Below are 25,000 nucleotides of genomic sequence, written 5' to 3'. Positions count from 1 at the left end.
TGTGATGGATGATGCTCAGGGCTTCCACTCAGTGGTGCACTGCTTCAGTACCTGGCATCAATGGTTTCGCACTCGTAATGAATTTGAATGGTTTAGAGGAACACAAGACGGACTCTGGCATCTCCGTAGTGTCCGTTTACTTTCCATTGGTTTTACTAAGAATTCATAAGTCATGAACAATCCAACAATTCACGAGTGAGAATCAGCAGCCACGTGGATTGTTTACCTCTTGCCTTGCCACCGTACTGAAACCCGTGTCTGGGAATTACTGGTATAAGTGGTGGGTCTTGCATCAAAGTTTGTCATCCTCTTCTAATTTTCATCGGTCCTCCAAGACACATTATTTCGTTTAAGCCATTATTCGTCTTACACTTCATTCTCGCCAAGACTTCGTTTTTTCTATGACAGAATTATCAGTATTCTGCCACGTTCATCCATCATTCCCTTTCGAAGATTATGCGTACTTTTTCGACATAATTTCCTATCGGTCACCAATCCACAGTTACTTGGCGTAAAGTAGGACTCCAGAAGTGTTAGGTGTTTAGTGATGGTGCGCAAGGTTATTAATCTGGGTGTCATGGAGGGAAATTCGCAGGATTAAACAGTTATCATTTGTTGGTTGTTTATTAAGGCTGTAACCTGGCAAACAGGTGTGATGGATTCCTTTTCTTGGTTACTTATTTCATAACAATTTTTAAATCTTCTTGAAAGATTTCATCATCCTAAGGTTTCTGGCAGAAGACAGGAACAGACAAAAGTAAGACAGAAGTAACAGACATTTCCCATTGTTCCTTATTGATAATAACAGGCCGCATTGTCCCACCAGTGTTCACCATCATTCCCCTGTTCCCGCTGCCTGGCCTGCTGGGCTGCTCCAGGAGAGCCTCGCTTCGAGAGGCCCCCCGTAACAGATGCTGCTGATGTACGCTCCGGAAAATCAATGTTTGTAACTTGTAATTTGAAGTAATTTCTTTTCGTTAAATCATGACATGTTGACTTTGCTAATAACGTCTAATTGCTTTGATCTCAAGATACTCCAAGGGATGATTAGATAATCACCATTTATTATATTAATGTAGTATGTATAATCCGATATATATATATATATATATATATATATATATATATATATATATATATATATATATATATATATATATATATATATATATATATATATATATATATATAGACACACACACACATATATATTTTTATTTATTCATCTTTGTTTTTTTATTATTTCTCTTTTTACCATAGCGCCTGGTTGTCACCGGCATGTTGGATGGTCCCAGGCTGTTAGTGGCACGGGAAAGTGGCACGAAATCTGGTTGTTTGCATCATGCGACACCTGAGTTCCACCTGACCATCCTCCGGGAGTTTCACTAAACTTCGGAGTAATAGGCAGTCATCAGGACAGCATGTGGGTTGTCCTTAGCCGCTCGGCGATTGTTGAAAATGTCAGCTTATAACGGCGGGCGGAGCTTGAACATGTGGTCTCCAGAACACCGCGCCCTCATGCTAACCACTCATCCACTGCCCAACAGATGTGTGTATGTGTGTGTGTGTGGGGGGGTGGGGGGTGGGGGGGGGGGGGTCGGTCGAGCCGTCGAGCTATCCGTATATTACTTTTCAACTATTTGCTTATATATATGACATAGTAATGCAGGCTTTTGTCATGTGAATTTTTGGTTAGGGTCAGGAAGTTTGACATGACAAACCTGATGCCTGAGACATTCAACTGGAAGTATTTCCGATAACGATGGATTGCTGCATCCTGTATTAATGTTTAAATGAATTTCTTTAGATAGATTTGTTCCTGAAAGTAAAGAAAGAGGCCGTCGTAAATAACTGTAGTATATTTCTTGCAATCCCATTGTGTTGTGTCTAAGATGGTAATCTCTGTAAGTTGAAAAACTTGCTGGACGGCTACCCGCACCAGGATCGTCAACAGGGCGCCAACGTTTGAATGGTATGGCACACAGAGCCTGGTGCCAACTCAGTGTTGGACATCAACAAGTTTCTTCGAAAACGAGCGCCGACATCACGGCTCTTTCTCGACTGTGTCTTCAGAAGCTGTGGCGTCATCCCACCAAAATCCTCCTCTTTTTTTCTAAAGCATGTGTGTGTGCTCACTGCGTTGGTGGGCAGACGGGCGGACAGTGGACCAGTGGGTCGGCCAGACGTGTGTGCACATTTGATTTCTCCAAGGCACCATTTTCTTCTGAAGAAGTGCCTCGGCTCATCTCGTCTGGCAGACGCTTTCCTCGCCTCACAGCTTTGAGCTGAGGTGGAAGTCATGTCGCTTAGCAATAATATAACTAATATAATACAAGCCTTTGATTAATAGCTCCTGTGGGAGGAAAATTTAGCTTTTTTCTAGTTCAACCGCTTTGTCCATTTTCCAAAGTTGCTTGAATGGGAGTACTCATCCTAGTCTCAGCTTTCGGCTGAGTTTGTAGTACATCAGCAAAAAATAAGAAAATTGCCTTCACGGAGTATTACAGCTCATTATCTGTTGAAGCGAGTCAGCGGGACTTGCCGAGGGCCACGGCTGCCTTGCTGTGCTGGGCTGTTGCTGGTCAGGCACGAAACTCGCATAAAAGTTCCCACCGGCTGTTTGTGTGTCTAGATTCCCAATGGCTGCAACATCTGCTGTATTTGCGAAGCCATACTTATGTAAGAATTGTCTGGTCGTAAAGTTGCCAGATGAACCTACACAATTACGCTTAATATTGGATTTTGATCGTGGATTACAATTACGCAACAATTACTCGAGTGGGAAATAATCAGTGTAATTATCTTTGTTCAATTTATCACGCTACATATATTTGGTGTTTGGGGGAGGGTGACACAGCTGCTAACAGTGTAAGCAATAGTTTGATATCACTACAGATAACGGCTGGTGGTGGTGGTGAGGGGGGCTGATGATGAAGGAGCAGCATAGAGGTATAAAATCAGGATACATTTTGAGAAATACACAGAATATTAACGATATGTTTGTAAGAGTGCGTTGGTACTTTGAATATTTTTCTTCTTCTACTACTACTACTACTACTACTACTATTACTACTACTACTACTACTGCTACTACTACTACTACTATTACTACTGCTACTACTACTACTACTACTACTACTACTACTGCTACTACTATTACTACTGCTACTACTACTACTACTACTACTACTACTAACTACTACTACTACTACTAACTACTACAACTACTACTATCATTACTACTACTACTACTACTACTACTACTACTACTACTACTACTGGGAGTAGTACTACTATTACTGCTGCAATTATCATTATTATAATTTCAGTGACATTTGTGTTATTAATATTATTATCATTAATTGTAACTATTGGCATATAATAATTACCTCACTGTTTTTTTTCTTCCAATTTTCACGTGTCTTTTGTGTTTGGTGAGTTGGAGGGGGTTGGGGTGGGTGTCGAACTTACGAATGAATTGAAGTTTCGACAAGGTTATGCTTTTGAAGACTGTATGTGTCAGAACTAATATATGTGTTGTGATAGTTAACATAATGATTGTTACTTACCCATTTTCCCGTGTGTGTGTGTGTGTGTGTGTGTGTGTACCGATGTAGGAATCGAAGCCCTGATAGAGTTTTAGGCTTCGAGACTATGCTTCTGAGCTGACTTTTGCTCAGCCCGGTCATTATTCGGGTATGATTGAAAATTGATATCTTGTTGCGGCAGGACTCAAACCCATGTCTTAGACGACCACGTCCGCACGCTGACCGTTCTGACTCCTCCCCAGAAAGGAAATATTAAACTAATGGTTAAGGATCAGCAATTATAATCTGGTAGTGTAGGTTGATGGTGAGGATGGAAATGACACACCTTCCCATGGCAAGGAGAGTTGGCGTTAGAGTAAGCAGTGGTTGGTTTTAGCATCACCCAGCTCCCTTGGTTGATGTGACTAAGTATGAGATGCTATCGGGTCGATGTAGTGGTAGATGTGGTAGTTGGTCTGCTGATGGTGATAATGTTAGCGATGGATATTTAATAAAAGTTGCCACAACATAATCACTGCTGTAACCTGGTTCCTTATGACTACGGTTGATGAGTTGCAGTGGTATAAATAGTGGTCATGGTGATGCCCACTATATATTTTTTTATAGTAATATTGGCATTTGATGATTAATCAGTGGTTAATGATGCTAGTATCAGTGGTAGTAGTGGCGGTGATAACCACAATATATAATAACAATGTAATGTAACAATGTAACAATATGTAATAACAATGTTTGATGACGATAACTAATACTAATGTGTTCCTAGTAGTATTGATGTTCCTAGTAGTGGAGGTAATAGCGTTGATGACTTACCAATGGTAGTGAGAGTGATGACACAATAGTAGACGGAGTCGAAGTACGACCAACTTTCGTAGCGGGAGAAGACGGCGGCCCCGGAGGTGATAGTGATGGTGGAGAGGGTAGTCACCACCAGAATGAGGTCAATCTCCGTTGCGTTCGTGTCCTGGCACTGCGGACGAGGGATATATTTTTTTACTGTATAAGGACAGACCAAGAAAAATACATAAAAATGTCACCAGAGAAGATTAGTCAAATTTTGTTTCAAAGGTGACCATATAATCATGAAGAAGCCTAGTAACAGAAAGGTGAGAATACATTTGAAAAAGGTGTTACAAGGTGGAAATGAGGTCGTTGTGGCGGGGATGAACAAACAGGTGGTTAATAAAAAAGTCATGGCTGTAGTGCTGTGTGGAAGGAGTTTGATTTTGATTATGCAGGCGTTAAGAAATAGTTTGTGACTATTGATGATGGTGATGAGAGTGGCGATTATTATGAGCGCACAGGTGGTGGCTGGACGTGATAAGGTTGCAGGCTGTGTTTAAGAAGTATGACAATGGTGAGGCTGATGTGGGGGAAAGGACTCTCGTAAGGGTGGGTTTGGGGCTAGTGGGAAAGGGCATAGAAGTGATGGTGGTGGGTAAGGCTGAGTCGGTGAAAGTGATGACTTAGACGGTGTAGTATCAATGTTGGTAGTGGTAGACAAAAGAAAATAGTAGCACGACTACTGCTTGTTGTTACGTCATAGTAGAGGTAGTAATTGTAGGTAGTTGCTGTAGGTAGTGGTAGTAGTAATGGTAGTATAAGTAGTAGCAGCAGCAGCAGTAGTAGTAGTAGTAGTAGTAGTAGTGGTAGTAGTAGTAGTAGTAGGAGTAGCAGTAGTATTGTAGTAGTAATATTAGCAGTAGTAGTAGTAGTAGTAGTAGTAGTAGTAGTAGTAGTAGTAGTAGTAGTGGTGGAAATAGTCGTAACAGGAGCAATTAAATCATATAGTGTATATAGTAGATATATATGTAGGTAGATAGATAGAGAGGTAGATATCTAGATAGATGGATATGTATATTTAGATATAAATAAATATATCTAGATATATAGGTACAGAGGTAGATGTAGGTAGAGAGAGAGAGATTTACATAGATTTACATAGGAAATTAGACCACACAGACCCCATGGTTCAAACTTGGTGATCCGTCCTTTAACCTAAGGGATTCTACATTATTCAGATAGCTCCAAAACTTTGCATTTCTACTCTAGTTATTATTAAGTTGAAGGAAGTGTCGGTCGAGCTTGTTTTAAAGGTATCAATCGTGTTACACTGAATGTGGGACTGAAGGTGGGAGCTTATTCCATTCTCGCACTACAACGTTGGTGAAGAGATATTTAGTGCAGTCTGAATTTATTTGTCTACATTTAAGTTTTGTGCCATTATTCCTCGTTCGCAAAGTGTTATAGATCATAAACAGTTTTGATTTGTCCACATCCGTAATGCCATTAAGTATTTTAAAACATTCGATCAGTTTTCCTCGGAAGCGACGATTCTCAAGAGAGAACATGTGAAGGGTGGAAAGCCTCTCGTCGTAGGGTTTGTTGCGCAAGGAAGGGATCATTTTTGTTGCCCGACGTTGAAGACCTTCTAATTTAGAAATGTCCTTTGCATGGCGGGGAGACCAAAACTGTACCGCATAATCCAAGTGGGGTCTGACTAAACTATTGTAGAGCGGACTTATTACTTCTTTAATTTTGTATAAAAAAGTTTATTTTGATGAAACCCAACATTCTGTCTTCTTTATTTGCTGCATCGATGCAGTGCTGTGAGAATTTGAGGTTTGATTCGATTTTGACACCCAGGTCCTTGACGCATTGAACGCTTTTGAGTTTGACGCCACGCACTTCGTAATCGAACTTCTTATTTTTATTTCCAACTTGATGGACATGACACCTATCTACATTAAAGGTCATCTCCCTTCTATCAAACCAAGCTGAAATTTTATGCAAATCCTCTTGGAGGCTTTGTCTATCTTCGTCAGTGAGAACCGAGTTACAAATCTTTCTGTCGTCTGCAAATTTACTAATGAGATTATTGATTCCAACATCCACATCATTGATGTAAATAATGAAGAGCACTGGTCCAAGAACCGAGCCCTGAGAGACGCCACTAGTGACAGGCGCCCACTCTGAGTTAAATTCGTCAATCACCGCTCTTTACTGTCTGTTGCTCAACCAATTCGCGATTCATTGGTGTACTAGACCGTCAGTGCCTAGTTTCTTTAATTTATAAAGTAATTTATGATGTGGAACTTTATCAAACGCTCTCTGGAAATTAAGATAGACTACGTCCAGTGATTTGGTTACGTCATAAACCGTGAAGAGGTCGTTATAAAAGGTCAATAGGTTTGATAGGCAGGATCTTTTGCTACGGAAGCCATGTTGTGAATCCTTAATTAATGAGTGGCTTTCAAGGTAACTCATAATTTTGTCTCTAATTATGTTCTCGAGTAGCTTACCTACTACTGTAGTTAGACTAATGGGCTTGTAATTACCCGATATTTTTTTGTCTCCTTCCTTAAAAATCAGTGTTACGTTAGCCATTTTCCAATCCGAAGGGACGATGCCTTGTCACAAGGACATATTGAAAACGGTTGTGAGAGAGAGTATTTCGCTCTTTGATTTTGAGGCAGTAGAGGATATACTTTGTCAGGTCCGGGACTGTTATTTGTTTTAAAGGATTTTAGAGCTTTTAAGACTCCATCGGTAGTTATTACAAAATAAGGTAATGCCTGTTCGAGATTTACGTTAGTACTGTTGTCGTCGCTGGTGTTGGTGGTAGTGGTGGAAAGACTGCTAGTATTAAACACCGAGGAAAAATAATTGTTTAATAAGCTCGCACGTGCTGACTGTCAGTCACTAGTTCACCATCACTGTTTGTTAGAGGTCCGATTCCACTTCTGATCGCCTTCCTTTTGTTTATATAACTGAAGAAGGATTTTGGATTGTTTTTACAGTTGGCTGCAATGTTTTTTCTTCATATCTACGCTCTGCCTGACATACTATAGTCGGTTCACCCGAGTCTGAAGTGTGCATCATTGTGCAACAGCAACCTGCAGTCACACGGCGTGTCCGATTTCGTGGATAATGTATGCTAGCCCAGGGTAAAATAAAGCATACAGGGTATTCTTACCAGAAACGAAAACGAGTGAAATTGGCGCATCCCACAAAGTGACGTCACGCATATATAAGGGTACAGTGTCTCATTTGGCGACAGTTGACTCGAGACCGCGAGTGCGGTCGGTACCCGGTGGTCAGCGCAATGGTGCAAACGTGTGCAGTACGCGGCTGCAAATCAAATGCTACAAATGGGAAAGAAAATAGAGTGCATTTTCACTCATTCCCTAATACTGATGAAGCCAAGAAGAGGTGGATGCTATATATTATATAAGACGTTAGTTAGAGGAACTACAAGTATATAAATGTCCCCCCAGATTTAAACCCGTTTTCTCATATTCCAGGCTCAATGCACGTATGCCGTACTGGCGTAAATACCTTCGTCCTGTTAAGTTTATAGCTAATAATTATAGTGTATTATAAGTTGCAAATTTATAAATGCCAATACTTTTATTTATTATACTCTTTAACTAATTTGGGATAAAGGATATTGACACGATTAGTTGAGAGAAATCGGTTATGTGGCACTGCAGCATTCTCCCCACAAAGCGACGTCATCTTCCCTGCGCAACTTCGGGTGGTCGAGAGTACCCGGTATGCTTTATTTTACCCTGTGCTAGCCTACGCATAGTAAACAATCGTCAGTGTCAATAATATGCAGGCAGCAATAACAAATAGGATAAGGTGGGGTAAGTTGTCCCCCCTTAATGGAGATTTCCTGTTGTAGCCACATTTTTTGCAATAGAATTTTGAAAAAAAGTTATGTTGAAAGCTTAGGCTAAGGCCTATCTATGGTATATATTCTTACCCCGCATGTGGGGTAGAACGCCCACTGGGTATGCCTCTTACCCCACTCTGGCTTACAATAATAAAACTCACAGAAACATAAGGAAAAAAAAAATTCCACATTTTAAAAATATAAAATGTATTCCCTTTTTGAAAACTATACCCTATAAATCTCTCTTGATGTGAAATATAGGAACACAGTCAAATTTGTCTCCTAATGAATAATGTAAAACTAAACAATTAATTAGTTTTCTAAAAGGTATCCCCTTCTTTTAGACTAATAATATTAGACTAGCTTCCCTTTCTTCTGAATTTTTGTTGCAAAAGGAACATCTACTTTCATGAAAATATATGGAACTAAATATTCAATTAATTTGATAAAATATGTCCTTTCTGTTGAATATTGATATCTGAAACAGTTAAAACATCAACTTCCTTATAGTCTCAAACTCAAAAGTGTTCACTTATGGATGCCTCTTAAAAACTTAAATTATATTTATAGCAATACTGTAATGCCTAATCAGACTCGCAGTTTTGACATACGTACAGATCTAGGCCTACTCCAGTTGTGCATTCTGCATGTGACCAATTTCTACAACCCCGACATTGGACCCATTTTTCTGAAGGTCTGCTATTAGCAAATGGTTCCTCACACACCAAACAAGGCCATTCATCCTCATCAGACGAAGCTGGAAATAGAGGTTTTTCTCTCTGTTGCTGATAATACGGTAAAAGGCCCACATGTGGGGCAAAAGGGCTCCCTGTGGGCAACTTATCCCAAAGGCACAGGGGGCCTCTTACCCTGGCAAATCATATATACACAAAATGTCACCATCTTTCCTACAAGTAAGTAGGCAGAGTATAATCACATGCAATAGTCTAGACATCTTGGAGCAATTTTCCATAGCTATCAGGCTAACTCTACAGTTCTTTGTCGTTAATTAGGTATCATTAAAATCGCTGAAAACTTCCAAGAAATTAGTCAAAAAGAAGAAATGTTCTCTTTTGGCCAGAGCAAATGTCCATTGTATACTCCAGTAGTTCCTGTGAGCACAGAGAGTTGGCGTTGCCTACTTGATCATGTGACTGGTTGAGAAAAGAAAGAAAGACAAAACCAAGGGGGGGCCTTTCACCTCAGGGGGGCATCTTACCCCACCTTACCCTACCGTCAATTATAGTCGATTATGAGTTAAAATATATTAGTAATGTCACAAATAGCTGTTTTGTTAATTTACAAGATCGCTGTTTATGATTATTAAACAGCCTTGAAGCTGTCCACCACTGAGAAAAATTAGCAGGCCTTATATTAACGAAACAGCTATTTACGACATTACTGATATTTTTTTAACTCTTAATCGACTATAATTGACGGTATTTGTTATTACTGCCTGCATATTATTGACACTGAAGACTGTTTACTATGCGTAGGCTAGTATACATTATCCACGAAATCGGACACACCGTGTGGCTGCAGGTTGCCGTTGCGCGATAATGCACACTTCAGACTCAGGTGAACCGACTATAATCTCTTTAATCTCCGCCTGGCTTCATGATAAAATCCAATGTTTTCGGGCGTGCTTTGCTCTTTCTTTAGCCTGTAAGACAATTTTCTCTCCTTAACCGAATGTTTAATTTCGGTCGTAAACCAAGGTGGACTTTTATTAGTGTTACTTCGCTTCTCGCACAAGGGGACAAATGTGTGAGTAAATGATTTTTAAAGTTTATCCAGGCCTCCTCTACGTTGCCATCATCTGATAATTGTATTTCTGGTAGTTTTTGTCGGATTTCTACGAAATTTGCTCTTTTGAAATTGGGTACCTTTACTTATTTTCAGTCACTGTTGTTTGAGCTATAATGTCGACGCACACTAATTTATGATCGTAAGAACCGAGATGTTCTTCTAGAGTAACTTTACTGACTAGATTATCTTCGGTCGCTATAACAAGGTCTAATATGTTATTTTCTCGAGTTGGTTCAGTAACCGTTTGGCTTAGGTAATTATCCTCTAAAAATTCGATCATGCTATGTGACTCGCCTTCTCTACCCGAGAGTGTCGCCCAGTCAATATGAGGGAGATTAGTCTCCTAATATCAGTGAATCGCTGTTATTAAGTGACTGCTTTAACACACTGTACATTTCAATATCATCTTCGAGTGATTGCCCCGGAGGCCTGTAGGTGACAGATATATTTAGATTAATTTTTATCGGCTTCGCAGACGCCGATCAACAGATTGTCCATTTTTTTTGTTTTGTTTTTTGTTCTCTTCAAGTTGTTTTCTTGGCTTACCCATGCATTGAAGACATGACATTGTATAATAAAATTTGCTAGCCTTTATGAACCCTACAACATGGCATTATAAACAAAGTCAGCTGGGTTTTTTTTTTTCTCTCTTACGTCTTGTCCTGTGGCGCCGGTAGTAGGTCTGATGGTCGGCCCCAGCCTGTTGTAGCGCGGGCTTGTGTTTATAGTGGCGCCATCTTTACTTTTCAGCATTTTCCATTTTAGACCCCTAGTTGCATGATATAAATTGTTGGGGGGGTGTTGGAGGGTCATGCGACGCCGATCTAGTACAGTTTTTGTGCTATTAACACTTGTTACAGTGTTTACTCGCACGCATAAATGTTCAACGTTAATGTCTCTTGGTGTTCTGTCAGTGGGTTGCAAATAGTTTTTGAGGTAAAGGGCGACACCACCACCTCTGAGGTTGACACGATCTTTGTTCAAGCGTCCGTAGCCTTGTATTCTGAACTTAAATCAATATTTGCAGTATCGATAAATGTTTCGGTTGTATTAATTATGTCAAAATTTTCTGTTGAAACAAGACATCTCAATTCATCAAACTTGTTTCTTAGGCTACGCGCATTGAAACTTAGGACTTTTATGTGATCTTGAGGTTTAGCAATAGAGGTGATGTTACTTGTTTGTGTGCTTGAGAGAGAGAGAGAGAGAGAGAGAGAGAGAGAGAGAGAGAGAGAGAGAGAGAGAGAGAGAGAGATGTACGTATATAGATTGATATAGAGATAGACAGATGCACTTTGAAGCAAAAAAAGCCGATGAATAACTTAACTTTATCAATTAGAATGCAGGCGCACTTACATGATAAATATGCTAATGCTAATGATCCAACATTTTACCGCTTGTGATAAAAATTTTGCATGTTGAAATAAATATACATAAATATATGTTGATTAGCATATTAACTTGTGTGTGTGTGTGTGTGTGTGTGTGTGTGTGTGTGTGTGTGTGTGTGTGTGTGTGTGTGTGTGTGTTGAGGTGAATTGACAGACACATACATATCAACAAATATTATGTAGGTGCATCAAATATTGAAGGACACACACACACACACACACTATTCTCTACTGTGTTCCTGATTTCCATCGGGGCTGAAAATAGCAGTAGTTTGTTGTGGCAAGACCGCAGCCGCATAGATAGGAGAGAAGGGAGGAGGGAAGATATGAGGCGAAGGACTGAGAAAGAGTGAAGGAGAGCAGAGTTTTGCATCAGGCCGGTGCTCTGGGGAAAACGGCTGAAGTTTCCATAGTTTACATTTCAACGGCGTTCCCAAATGTTCTTTGTTCACATGTTACCGTGTTTTCCATTTGCCTCATGGCTGAACTTCATCTCTTTGTTGTTGTTTTTTTTAGCGCAGATGTGAGAGCATTATAGGTGATATTCCGAAACCATGAGTAGAATAGTTTTGGTATTCAGTACTTTTTGTTTCATTTTGTCTTTATTTATTTATTTATTTGTTTATTCTTTTTTTACAGCAGAGGAAACAGCTCAAGGGAAAAAAAAAGAAAACAATAAGGAAAAAAGCCCGCTACTCACTGTTCCTACAAAAAAGTTAAGAGGAGTGGCCGAAAGAGAGGTCAATTTCGGGAGGAGAGGTGTCCTGCCTGATACCCTTCTCTTGAAAGAGTTCAAGTCGTAGGCAGGAGGAAATGCAGATGAAGGAAGATTGTTCCAGAGTTTACCAGCGTGAGGGATGAAACAGTGAAAATGCTGGTTAACTCGTGCGTAAGGAATTTGGACAGTAAAGGGATGAGCTTGAGTAGAATGTCGTGTGCGGCGAGGTCGCGGGAGGGGATGAGGCATACAGTTAGCAAGTTCAGAAGAGTAGTCAACGTGAACATATCGATAGAAGATAGAGAGGCAACATGGCGGCGGAATTTAAGAGGTATAAGACTATCAGTAGGAGGAGGGGAGCTAATGAGACGAAGAGCCTTAGACTCCACTCTGTCCAAGAGAGCTCTGTGAGTGGAGCCCCCCCCACACGTGAGATGCATACTCCATGCGAGGGCGGACAAGGCCCCAGCATGGATAGCAACTATGCGGGGGAGAAGAACTAGCGGAGACGATAAAGAACGCCCAGCCACGAGGAAGCTGACTTAGTGAGAGAGGAGATGTGAAATTTCCAGTTAAGATTTTGAGTTAAGGATAGACCGAGAATGTTTAATGATGAAGAAGGTGACAGCTAAGTGTTGTTGAAGAATGGGAAATCGGTGTTTGGAAGATTGTGCGGAGTTGAACGGTGGAGAAATTGGGTTTTTGAGGCACTGAAGGATACAAGGTTCCTTTTACCCCAATCGGAAATGATAGCAAGGCGTGAGGTTAAGCGTTCTGCAACCTCCAGTCTAGAGTATTGTAATTCCTGTTGAGAGGGTCTTCTGTTGAAAGAAGTTGAATAATGCAGAGTGGAGTAGTCAGCATATGAGTGGATCGGACAGTTTGTTATGGAAAGATCATTGATGAATAACAGGAAGAGAGTGGGTGATAGGACAGAGCCTTGTGGAACACCACTGCTGATAGGTTTAGGGGAAGAACACTGACCGTCTCCCACAGCAGAGATAGAACGGCCGGAAAGGAAACTGGAGGTAAAGGAACAGAGAGAAGGATAGAATCCGAAAGAGGGCAGTTTAGAAAGCAAAGAGTTGTGCCAGACTCTATCGAAAGCTTTCGATATGTCTAGCGCAACTGAGAAAGTTTCACCGAAACGGCTAAGAGAGGATGACGAAGAGTCAGTTAAGAGGGCAAGAAGATCGCCAGTAGAACGCCCCCTGCGGAACTCATACTGGCGATCAGATAGAAGGTCAGAAGTAGAAAGATCCTTTAGAATCTTCCGGTTAAAGATTGATTCAAAAGCTTTAGATCGACAGGAGGGTAAAGTTATAGGGTGGTAGTTTGAGGGATTGGAACGGTCACCCTTCTTAGACACAGGTTGTATGAAGATGTACTTCCAGCAGGAAGGAAAGGTAGATGTTGACAGACAGAGGCGAAAGGGTTTGACCAGGCAGGGTGTCAGCATTGAAGCACAGTTTTTAAGGACAATAGGAGGCACTCCATCAGGTCCATAAGCCTTCTGAGAGTTGAGGCCAGAGAGGGCATAGAAAACATCATTCTAAAGAATCTTAATAACAGGCATAAAGGAGTCAAAGGGGGGATGAGTAGGAGGAATATGCCCAGAATCGTCCAGGGTGGAGTTTTTACAGAAAGTTTAAGAGAAGAGTTCAGTCTTAGAGATAGATAAAACGGCGGTGCTGCCGTCAGGGTTAAGGAGAGTACGGAAAGATGAAAAAGTGAGATTGGGGGAGATATTTTTGGCTAAGTGCCAAACGTCTCTGGAAGAATTAGAAAAAGCAATGTTTTGACATTTACTCTGGATGAAAGAGCTTTTGATAAGTCGAGGAATAGATTTCTCACGATTCCGGGCGGAAAAGTAAATATCATGGTTAGCAGGAGTGCGAAGGCTCAGGTACCTTTTGTGAGCTGCTTCTCTATCTTTGATAGCACGAGAACAAGCGTGATTAAACCAAGGCTTTTTAACATGAGGAATGGAGAAAGTACGTGGAATGTATGCCTCCATTCCAGAGACAATCGTCTCTGTGATGCGCTGGGTACACACAGAGGGGCCTCTCTCCTGGAAGCAGTAATCATTCAACGGGAAATCGGAAAAGTACATCCTCAGGTCGTCCCACCGAGCTGAAGCAAAAAGCAAGAAGTAACGCCTCTTCGGTGGGTCCATGGGCTGTACAGGAGCGATAGGACAGGATACAGAAATAAGGTTGTGATCGGAGGAGCTCAACGGAGAGAACAGTTTGACAGAGTAAGCAGAAGGGTTAGAGGTAAGGAAGAGGTCTAGAATGTTGGGCGTGTCTCCAAGACGGTCGGGAATACGTGGAGGGTGCTGAATCAACTGCTCTAGATCATTGAGGATAGCAAAGTTGTTAGCTTGTTTACCAGGCTGGTCAGTGAAAGGATGAAAGCCAAAGGTGGTGGTGAACATTGAAATCTCCTAGGATCGAGATTTCAGTGAAGGGAGAGTGGGTCAAGATGTGCTCCACTTTAGAGTCAAGTAGTCAAAGAATTTTTTCATAGTAGAGTTAGGTGACAGATAAACAGCACAGATGTATTTAGTAATAGAATGACAATGAAGTCTTAGCCAGATGGTGGAAAATTCAGAAGAGTCAAGATCGTGGGCACGAGAGCAAGTGATGTCGTTGCGCACGTAGACAGCAACATGCAGCTTTGGATTGAAATTTAGGATAGAGATAGTAGGAGGGAACAGAGTAGAAGTAGAGATTGCTGTCGTTAGCCGTTGAGACCTGTGTTTCTGTGAGGAAGAGAAGGTAAGGCTTAGTGGAGGAGAGTGGTGCTCCACAGAATGGAAATTGGAACGAAGACCGCGAATGTTGCAGAAATTGATAAGACAGAGGTCTGAAGAGTTATTAAGACACCTCTTAAGTCGGCAATCAAAAGGGGAGTCCTTCCTGGGGGAATTTGTGGTCCCCCCCCCAAGGCGGGAAGATTTATTTATTTATAATAGAAAACATTGCAGTTTTAAAGAAAATGTAAAATCTTCCGGAAACAGGTAATCTCATATTAGTTGAATTCTTACATTGTGAATATAGTTGTCTTTTAGAACTGAACCAGTTGACTGTGTCGGCAGGTGTAGCTGTGTCGCGATGGGCCGCGACTCTGCCACCACACCCCTGCACGGGCGCTGACACCGCAAGAAGGTAAGTAGTTCAATATGTGTTTTATTGTTATTATTCTAATATGCATTGAGTCGTGTGCATGTATTTTTGTTTTTTTCTGCTGGGAACGTAACATGTGACCGCCCGTAGCTGCGCGACTTATATTACGATACCTTTGTGATTAATTACCTCTTGTCTTATGTGGTCTGGGGGTGAGAGACAGTTGTTCACCTTTTCTCTTTTGCAAAGGTTGTCATGACATGAGAGCTTTGCTGCCACGAATGTTTCATAAACAGGAACATTTTATTTATCTATTTATTTATCTATTTATTTATTTATTTATGTGTGTGTGCGTGTGTGTGTGTGTGTGTGTGTGTGTGTGTGTGTGTGTGTGTGTGTGTGTGTGTGTGTGTGTGTTTAGACTCATGTCACCGTGTCATTGCGTCATAGGATCATTGTTAGTGTTTCATATCGCTTCGTATCGCACCCGTAACAACTTTGTAATACACAGAACTCGTGGTCATTTTATAAAGACACATGACGATTTTAACGTCGCCATAGTTCGTCCCATGCATCTTGAATGTAGGAAATCCCATTAAGTCCAAAGATTGTGCGTGACTAAAAGAACACTTCCAAATACTGGAAGCCGAATTAGAGTCCCATTAGGAATATTCAGTTTTAATGACGATTCCCGTACCAAGGAAGATGTATCCCTCCTGCCTAAAGTGGAATAGCTTAATATGAAAAGGAGTAATCAAATATTCCGAAATATTTGAAAAAAATTGTGCATGTATGACTCCTTGTCTTGGATAGGAATGAGCCGAAGAAAATGTGAAAAGCTTTGCATCATCATGAAACAATCGTCTAATGAAGAGAAATAAAACTAAAAAAAAAAGCATTGTTGACAATAGATTCTTGTGAAAAGAAAGAGAGTTTTGTAGTAGAAATGGAAGAAGTGGCCTTTGGTAAGGTGAAAGGATAGTCTGTAACTTCCGATAATGTCACAGAAACAAACGTGAAGGAAGTGTGGGGAGTCACACTTCAAACACGTGTGTGTCGTCAGTGTCCTCAACGGAGGATCCAAGGATTTCATTTGGTTTTCGGAGCAGCAGCGATCCTAGAATGGACGTTGTAATCAGTGCAATTGTAATAATAAGCATACTAATGATAATATCAATGCCTGCTACACACATACACACACACACACACACACACACACACACACACACACACACACACACACACACACCAGGTGCCTAATCACCGGGATATCGTAGACTCCCCACTCCTCCACAATAAATTGCAATCATGACCGTTTCTCTTTATCGCCACGTTCACGTTCCATTAACCAGAATTACAAGTCATTCATCTCCTGCTGGTAATCCGGGGAGAGAATACACTTTTTAGGGATTCACACGCTGAAAGGTGTATTCATCACGCGCTCATAACGTTCTCGGGGGGCTCTCGGTGTGCGGTCGATCATGTGAGAGAGTTTGATGGGCTGAAGCGAGTGACAGCTCTGAGCGACGTCGAGCTCATGCTGTTGCCACGATGCTCAGAAATAGTCGCCAATAAAGACCAGGGTACATGGCAATGACGCCTGGGGGGGTTGGGGGAAGCCCTTGTCCACCTAGGTAAAAGTGTATATGCATTTATATTGACCTGGTCGAACGGTTATAAAGTTTTAGCGAAAGGTATGAATACATTTTGCCTTGATGGGGTGCTTTGCGCGGTATCGAAAAATTTAAATTAATTTTGGATGATTGATGGAGTACACAGTCTTTTGTTCAGAGTTATAAATCTCTTACCGTTCATGGGATGCTCCGTATTCTGCATAGTGCCGCTGTGACCAGGTAAATACTGTATGCGTGATGGAAAGCGGCGAGCCAAACGCTCATTTGTAATACTCTAAGTTTCATTAAAGTGCCGTTGCGAGTATTAATTTTTAATGACGTATTACGCTACCAAGACGTATTTCAAGCACTGCCTAGAGAGGAATACCTTAAATTGGAACAGGGAGCACCTGGGCAGTATTATTATAGCCTTTCAAAGTGAATTATGGCTTTATAATTAGATTCCTTTTAAGTTTCCTTCTAACTTCTAGAAATTTCGATTTACTTTAGAATTCCTTAAAAGCCGCCGGAAATGTAAAAGTCCTCGGGGTCTAGAACTGGGTATCAGCATAAACAGTCCAGCTGATATATGGCAAAAGTAATGTACTTCGCTCCACCTTCCAGAAGAAGAGTTTTTAGTACTGTTGCTAGATGGTGTTCTAATGAAAAATGTGTGTGTGTGTGTGTGTGTGTGTGTGTGTGTGTGTGTGTGTGTGTGTGAATAAGCAGGCTCAGCATTAAATACGAATGCAGAAATGTAGAACACTAACCTTTTGGCAAATATTACGTTGTCGGGGCATAAACTGAGCCGGTAAAGGAAATCAAACCCTTAGGATGGCATATATGTTGCCTTGGCTAATACCTGCTCCGAGAAGACGGCGGCGAGATATATTGTGACCGGGATTATTGTGCTATGCTACACGACTCTACGAGAAGCATATTTTAGAGAGAACGTGAGAGTGAGAGCAAGGGAAAGAGAAACACACACACACACACACACACACACACACACACACACACACACACACACACACACACACACACACACAGGACTACACAATGTTTCCATGATGAACCAAATTTGTTACATGATCTAACATATAGTAACGCTACTTCCCTTGTGTAGTGTCGTGTTATTCTACAGTGCCTGTGTACTGTGTATATATATATATATATATATATATATATATATATATATATATATATATATATATATATATATATATATATATATATATATATATTTCTGATATTGAAAATATTCGAACTTCATGGACAGGTGAATCATTCCCTTGCAGCACATTTGGTAAGTCCTTGTAGAGTAGCTATGAAAAAGCTTTAAAATCACGTCAGTAAAAATGTTTTGATATGAACTGCAATTTATAGGCACTGAATGAGGGACGAGGTGGAGTAATTCAGTGTAAGGGGAAGCTGGGAGAAAATAGAATATCTGGGACGGTGCAGGGATGGGTACTGAATATTATGTAGAAGAGACAGAGAGGGGAAGGACTGAAAGATGGGTTTCAGGAAGAGACAATGTAGTGTAGGATAGGGATGGAAAGGACTCTGAATGGGGGGTTTCAAGAAGAGACAGTGTTGTGAAGGATGTTTCAGGGAGAAGCAAGTAAGTGAGCTAAAGTTTCGGGGTAAATCATCACTGGACTGGAGAACAGAAAAACTAGACAACAAAGAAGCAGCTTCAGAAACTCAATATTGGCTTTTGCGTGCATGCTGCAGCTGTTGAGTTTATTACGTAGTGAGTTTCAAGAATGATTCACTGGCCGCCCCAGAACACAGTGACTCGACGTGTGGAGACAAGCGAGTGTCCCAACGCGAAGTAGATGGCGCGATTGGTATGCCTTGCCAGCAGAACACACTGTACTCCCCGCTGATCTACACAGTCCTTTCTGTTTGTACTTGAGGCTTCATTTTCCAAGATGGTGAATGAAAATGCACGATAAGCCTGTCACACTCAACCTGGGTCGAACACTGTGATTGGTGAATGGGTAAAGGTGCATGATGGTGGTTGGATGACTAGCCTGGTAATGAATGGGTCGTCAAATGACCATGCTGGATATTGGTGACAGTTGGATGGATGAGCAACCTGGATGAATGGCGATGGGGGTTGTGCGAACAGCTTATCTTAGGTAGAGGAATGGATGGCAGGGTGAATAGCATGATGAGGGGGTGAGTGGATGAACAGTTAAGGTGATGGGCTGATTAGAGGAGGAGCTAAGGTATTAGATGAGGGTGCCGGATGGATGTGCAGCCCAGTATGAAAAGCAAGACCGGGTACAAGTGTCAGATGGATGAAGTGTATGCCAAAAACTGTTCGAGGGGGGCGGGATGAATGTCGGTGGGTGTTAATATTTTATGAAGTGCGAGTCTGTGCGTGGGTGCCTGCACAAATTATATGGTCGTGGCAGGTCTCCATATGGCTAATTATGTCCATTGGTATGTTGATTATGGAAATAGCTAATTAATATTTTGACAAAGCGGCACGCATACTCCTCCGCTTTGTGTTCTAAAATATTTAATAAAATCGGAGAGATGTGAGTTAAATTGGCTCCTAGTGAAATACAAAATACAATGAAGTGACTTTTTGTGACAACTATTAATAATTTGTGATGAAAAAAAGGAAAGGTTCGTATTTTAACAAAATCTTTTTCATTCAGTTATTTTTGGCGTTGTTCATAAAGAAAAATCTTGTCTGAGAAAATGAAGTAATGTAAGTAAAACTGCCTTTCATGAAGTCTTCTGACACGTCTGTTCGCAGCCTACGGTCGTATTGCGTTTCGAAAACATAACTTTCCGAAAAAAAAGTGTTCAGACCATGGACCATGAAATGCTGCAGAGGGTAAAGGTTTCTTACTTTTTATTCTATTTCGGCAGCAAACTGGATTCTGCAGCTGAAATGGAACTTTGGATTTTTTTTTTTTTTTTTTTTACGTCTTTCTTGGTTGGGCCTAGTGGTCAAGCCCGTCATGGCGCAGGAAAGTGTTTACAGTAGCGCCATCTATTCTTGGCTCATGCTGCCCCCCAGAGCTCATTCTTGATGGGTGGTCTTCAGGACAGCGTGTGGGTAGTCTTAGGCCACTCATCGGTGACTGAAAGATCCCAGGTGGTAGCAGTAGATTCGAACCTGCATCATCTAGAACGCAGCGAACGCGGGACATGCACGCTAACCACTCGGCCACCGCCTCCCCGGTAAAAGCTCGGATTGGAAGAGATAACTGTTGGCAGCGTCAGGTGGAGGAATAGGTTAGGAATCAGAATGAGATAGAAAAATAAACTGAAACAAGATGTTTGGTGTTCGTGGAGTCGGAAGGATTGTGATGATTGTGTTATGAAGGTAATGGTTTCGGTACGTTAGTTGTCGTGATCATGGCATGAGTGATTAAGTATTCAGTAGTGGAAGTGATAGTGAAGTGGTGGCTGTAGTGCCATGGTAGCAATGATCATGGAAAGAGAAGAGATGAAAGCGTTGCATGTATCAAGAGAATATAGAAAATAAAGAAGGGTATGTATGAGGGGTGGAAATTGAATATGCAATGCATTTGAAAGTCTCTGAAGGTGAGGGATAGCAAAAGATGAATAAACTCAAAGCTAATGACCAAAGGAGAGGTTAGTGCAAACCAACCAAACACAAAGGAAAATGGCAGTTACGTGACTGTTGAATAAGAGCACACATATCAATATTATGTAAGAAAATCTTAATACAGGAGCCCATGCACAAAACTTTTCCATTTTCGTATTATATGAGTTTTCTGATGATTATTGAAAACAATCATTGTGCATTAGTCTTTTCTAACATTTTCTCCATTCTTATTTGCATTCATTCTTCATTCCACATATTCCACTTTACCAAATTTAAAAAAAATATTATATATATTATTATATTTATAAAAAATACTTTATATGGACAAACTCAAATCATTTATGATTGATGACTCGTTTCGAACGAGAAATAATAGCAGAAAACTAATGTGTAAACAAATAAAATCAGACTGCACCAAATTTTCTTTCACCAACGTAGTAGCGGGAGAATGGAATAAGCTCCCACCTTCAGTGGTCCAGTGCTACACGACAGACTCATCTAAAAGCAAGTTCGACCGACACTTCTTTCAACTTTATATTTACTAAAGCAAAAACGCAGTCTTGGTGGCATTTGATTTAATATAATTTTACTTAGGTTTGCTTAGGACAGACCACCTAGTCTGGAACATTGGGTCTGTGTGATCTGATTATCAATGTAAATCTATGTAATTCTCTCTCTCTCTCTCTCTCTCTCTCTCTCTCTCTCTCTCTCTCTCTCTCTCTCTCTCTCTCTCTCTCTCTCTCTCTCTCTCTCTCTCTCTCTCTCTCTCTCTCTCTCTCTCTCTCTCTCTCTCTCTCTCTCTCTCATTTATCTTTTCATATTTTTCAGCCCTAAAGTGATACTCCAGCTTCCAATTATCTTTTTTTCGAAGGATTGAGTTTCCGTTTTATTTTACTGCAAATCCTTAGCGATCTTTTTGGGGGGAGATCTTACGAGTTTTCTATTCGTTTATCTTTCTCGCATCGTGTGCTGTTTGTTTTCTGTTTGTTATACGTTTAGTCTTTGGGTTTCTATCCTTCTCTCTGTACCTTTATCTCCAGTTTCCTTTCTGACCGTTCTATTTCTGCTGTGGAAGACGGTCACTGTTCTTCCCCTAAACCTATTAACAGTTGTGTTCCGCAGGGTTCTGTCCTATCTCCCATTCTCTTTCTGTTGTTCATTGATGATCTTCTTTTCCAAAACGAACTGTCCTATCCATTCCTACGCCGATGACTCTACTCTGCATTACACAACTTCTTTTAATAGAAGACCCACCCAACAGGAACTAAATGATTCCAGGCTGGAGGCGGCAGAACGCTTAGCCTCAGACCTTACTATTATTTCCGATTGGGGCAAGAAGAACTTGGTGTCCTTCAACGCCTTAAAAACACATTTTTTCCACCTATCCACTCGACACAATCTTCCAGACAACTATCCCCTATTCTATGACAACACTCAGTATCATCTTTTTCAACACTAAACATCCTCGGTCTATCCTTAACTCAAAATCTCAACTGGAAGCTTCATTTCTCTCCTCTTACTAAATCAGCTTCCTCGAGGCTGGGCATTCTGTATCGTGTCCGCCAGTTCTTCTCTCCCGCACAGTTGCTATTCATTTACAGGGGCCTTGTCCACCCTCGTATGGAGGGAGTATGCATCTCACGTGTGGGGGGGCTCCACTCACACAGCTCTCTTGGACAGAGTGGAGTCTAAGGCTTTTCGTTTCATCAGCTCTCCTTCTCTTACTGATAGTCTTCTACATCTTAAATTTCGCCGCCATGCTGCCTCTCTTTCTCTTCTATCGATATTTTCATGCTGACTGCTTTTCTGAACTTCCTAACTGCATGCCTCCCCCCCTCCCGCGGCCTCGCCACACACACCTTTCTACTCAAGCTTATCCCTTTACTGTCCAAATCCCTTACGCAAGAGTTAACCAGCATCTTCACTCTTTCATCCCTCACGCTGGTAAACTCTGGAGCAATCATCCTTCATCTTATTTCCTCCTGCCTACGACTTGAACTCTTTCAAGAAGAGGGTATCAGGACACCTCTCCTCCCGAAATTGACCTATCTTTTGGCCACTCCTCTAACTGTTTTTAGGAACAGTGAGTAGCGGGCTTTTTTTTAACATTTGTTACCCTTTTTTATGCCCTTGGGCTGACTCCTTTGCTGTAAAAAGAAAAAAAAAAACTACTTGTTATATAAGGGGAAGAAGAGGGATCTACATGTCAGAACAAGATAGTGAATTGATATAGATTTTTGTTGTTGTTGTTTCGGATCGTGTTTATGACCAAATGACTACGTTTCCGTGGTAAGAAAGGGAGCTGGGAAAAGGTGAATGAGTCTTGATTCATCTTGTTGTTTATTTGTGAACTGAAAATTAAAATCGAAATATCAAATAAAGTTTTGCAGAAAGAAGTGTTAGATAATAGAATGTGAGGAAAGAAAGGAAATAACTCGGTGTAGGATTGAATTCACGCTAGATAATTGCTTTATTTTTTTATGTATTTCTTTTTAGATGACAGAAACAGTAAATGGAATGATAGATTGAAAAACAAACAAGCAAAAAACAAAAAGCCAGGTGAGTCTGTCTTACAGTCCTTCGTTATACAAATACTTTTGCTACAAACACAACCATCTATTTCAACCTCTTGGAAGACAGGTGGACCCCCAGAGCCCTGCACGCTCCTCGTCGCTCTTGCGCTCAGGCTAACTCCGCCCAGTGCCATGTTAATAGCCTCCAAAGTGTTCCCTGTCTGCTCTTTTCAGCCTAGCTAAAACACGTCGGCGGGAACTGTACTAATGCTGGTGCTGCTCGCCGCTGCACCTAACCGTGTCCCGAGCGTTTGGGCTGCTGCCGAGAGGAAGAAGAAAGGGAATAACTCGAAAGAGGAAGAGACCGTAGGCGAGGGACTTAGAGGAAGAGAGAGAGAGAGAGAGAGAGAGAGAGAGAGAGAGAGAGAGAGAGAGAGAGAGAGAGAGAGAGAGAGAGAGAGAGAGAGAGAGATAGTGGGTGCAGGAAAGGATGGAAGGAGGTAGTTAATCAATGTGGAACGGGAATAAGGTGTGTACAGGAAGGAGGTCGATATCATAGTAACAGAAAGGCATGGAAAGGTAAAGGAAGCATAGAATATGGAAATGGGGCGAAGGGAGGAAAGAGGAAAGAGGGAGAGAAATAAGGTACAGAGGGATGGTGCAACAAAGACACCCTTCCGATACCCTCCTCAACAAGAACACTCCTATGCAAATATATCTAAGCGAAATATATTGCTGGCTTTACGTGACTGCTATCTGCCTACTCTCGTTACACAAGTCTGTTATGAAGTCTCAGTGGCGGGACGACTGTTTTGTTACACACCAGCGAAGTAAAGCAGTGAGATGGGTGAGTTTTCTAAATCTTGTGTGAGGACTTCCAAAAAATATGCTTGTCTTCATCTAGGATATTTAGATAATGTATTTTCGTTTATCGTGCTAGAGTAATGGTATAATCATTGGCCATTTCAATAGTAGAAGCAATAAATGTATCATTATTATTACTGTTATTATTATTATTATTATTATTATTATTATTATTATTATTATTATTATTATTATTATATTATTATTATTATTATTATTATTATTATTATTATTATTAGTAGTAGTAGTAGTAGTAGTAGTAGTAGTAGTAGTAGTAGTAGTAGTAATATAGTAGAAGTAGTAGTAGCAGTAGTAATGGTAGCAGTAGTAGTAGTAGTAGTGGTTATAGTAGTAGTAGTAGTACTAGTAAGCACTCGCATGTTATTTTTCATCAGCGTATTTCAGCCCCGACACTCATTTCTCATCAGCGTAATCTAATCTCTCCCCGCCCTCTACTCGGCCCTTAAATGTATATCTTAAACATTAAAATCCCTGCGGTGTCATCGGGTGTGAAAATATCATATTAAAATTATCATTATTATTATTATTGTTATTATTATTATTATTATTATTATTATTATTATTATTATTATTATTATTATTATTATTATTATTATTATTATTATTATTATTATTATTATTATTATTATTATTATTATTATTATTATTATTATTATTATTATTATTATTATTATTATTATTATTATTATTATTATTATTATTATTATTATTATTATTATTATTATTATTATTATTATTATTATTATTATTATTATTATTATTATTATTATTATTATTATTATTATTATTATTATTATTATTGGTACTATTATTATTATTATTATTATTATTATTATTATTATTATTATTATTATTATTATTATTATTATTATTATTATTATTATTATTATTATTATTATTATTATTATTATAATCATCATTACAGTCATTGATAATATTGACATTATTCTTACCACTACTACACTACTACTACTACTACTACTACAACTAGTACTACTAGTACAACAGTTACTGCTACTACCACTACTACTACTAATACTAATGATACTAATAATAATAATAATTAGTAATACTACTACTACTAATAATAATAATAATAATAATAATAATAATAATAAT

General features: G+C 40.2%; 1 protein-coding gene across 1 annotated transcript in view; it reads right to left on the bottom strand.

Moving 5' to 3' along the window:
• The window catches only part of LOC127004269 (two pore potassium channel protein sup-9-like), a 258,313-nt gene that overhangs the window by 43,579 nt on the left and 189,734 nt on the right, over window positions 1–25,000 (bottom strand). Inside the window, exon 4 of the mRNA XM_050871834.1 lies at window positions 4,362–4,518. Within this exon, the coding sequence (XP_050727791.1) occupies window positions 4,362–4,518 (157 nt within the window). The remainder of the gene's footprint in view (window positions 1–4,361; window positions 4,519–25,000) is intronic.

Source organism: Eriocheir sinensis, chromosome 27 (genome assembly GCF_024679095.1).
Source record: "Eriocheir sinensis breed Jianghai 21 chromosome 27, ASM2467909v1, whole genome shotgun sequence".
NCBI lineage: Eukaryota > Metazoa > Arthropoda > Malacostraca > Decapoda > Varunidae > Eriocheir > Eriocheir sinensis.
The sequence above is the reverse complement of the archived record's forward strand: the minus strand, read 5'-3'. Positions and strand labels throughout refer to the sequence as shown.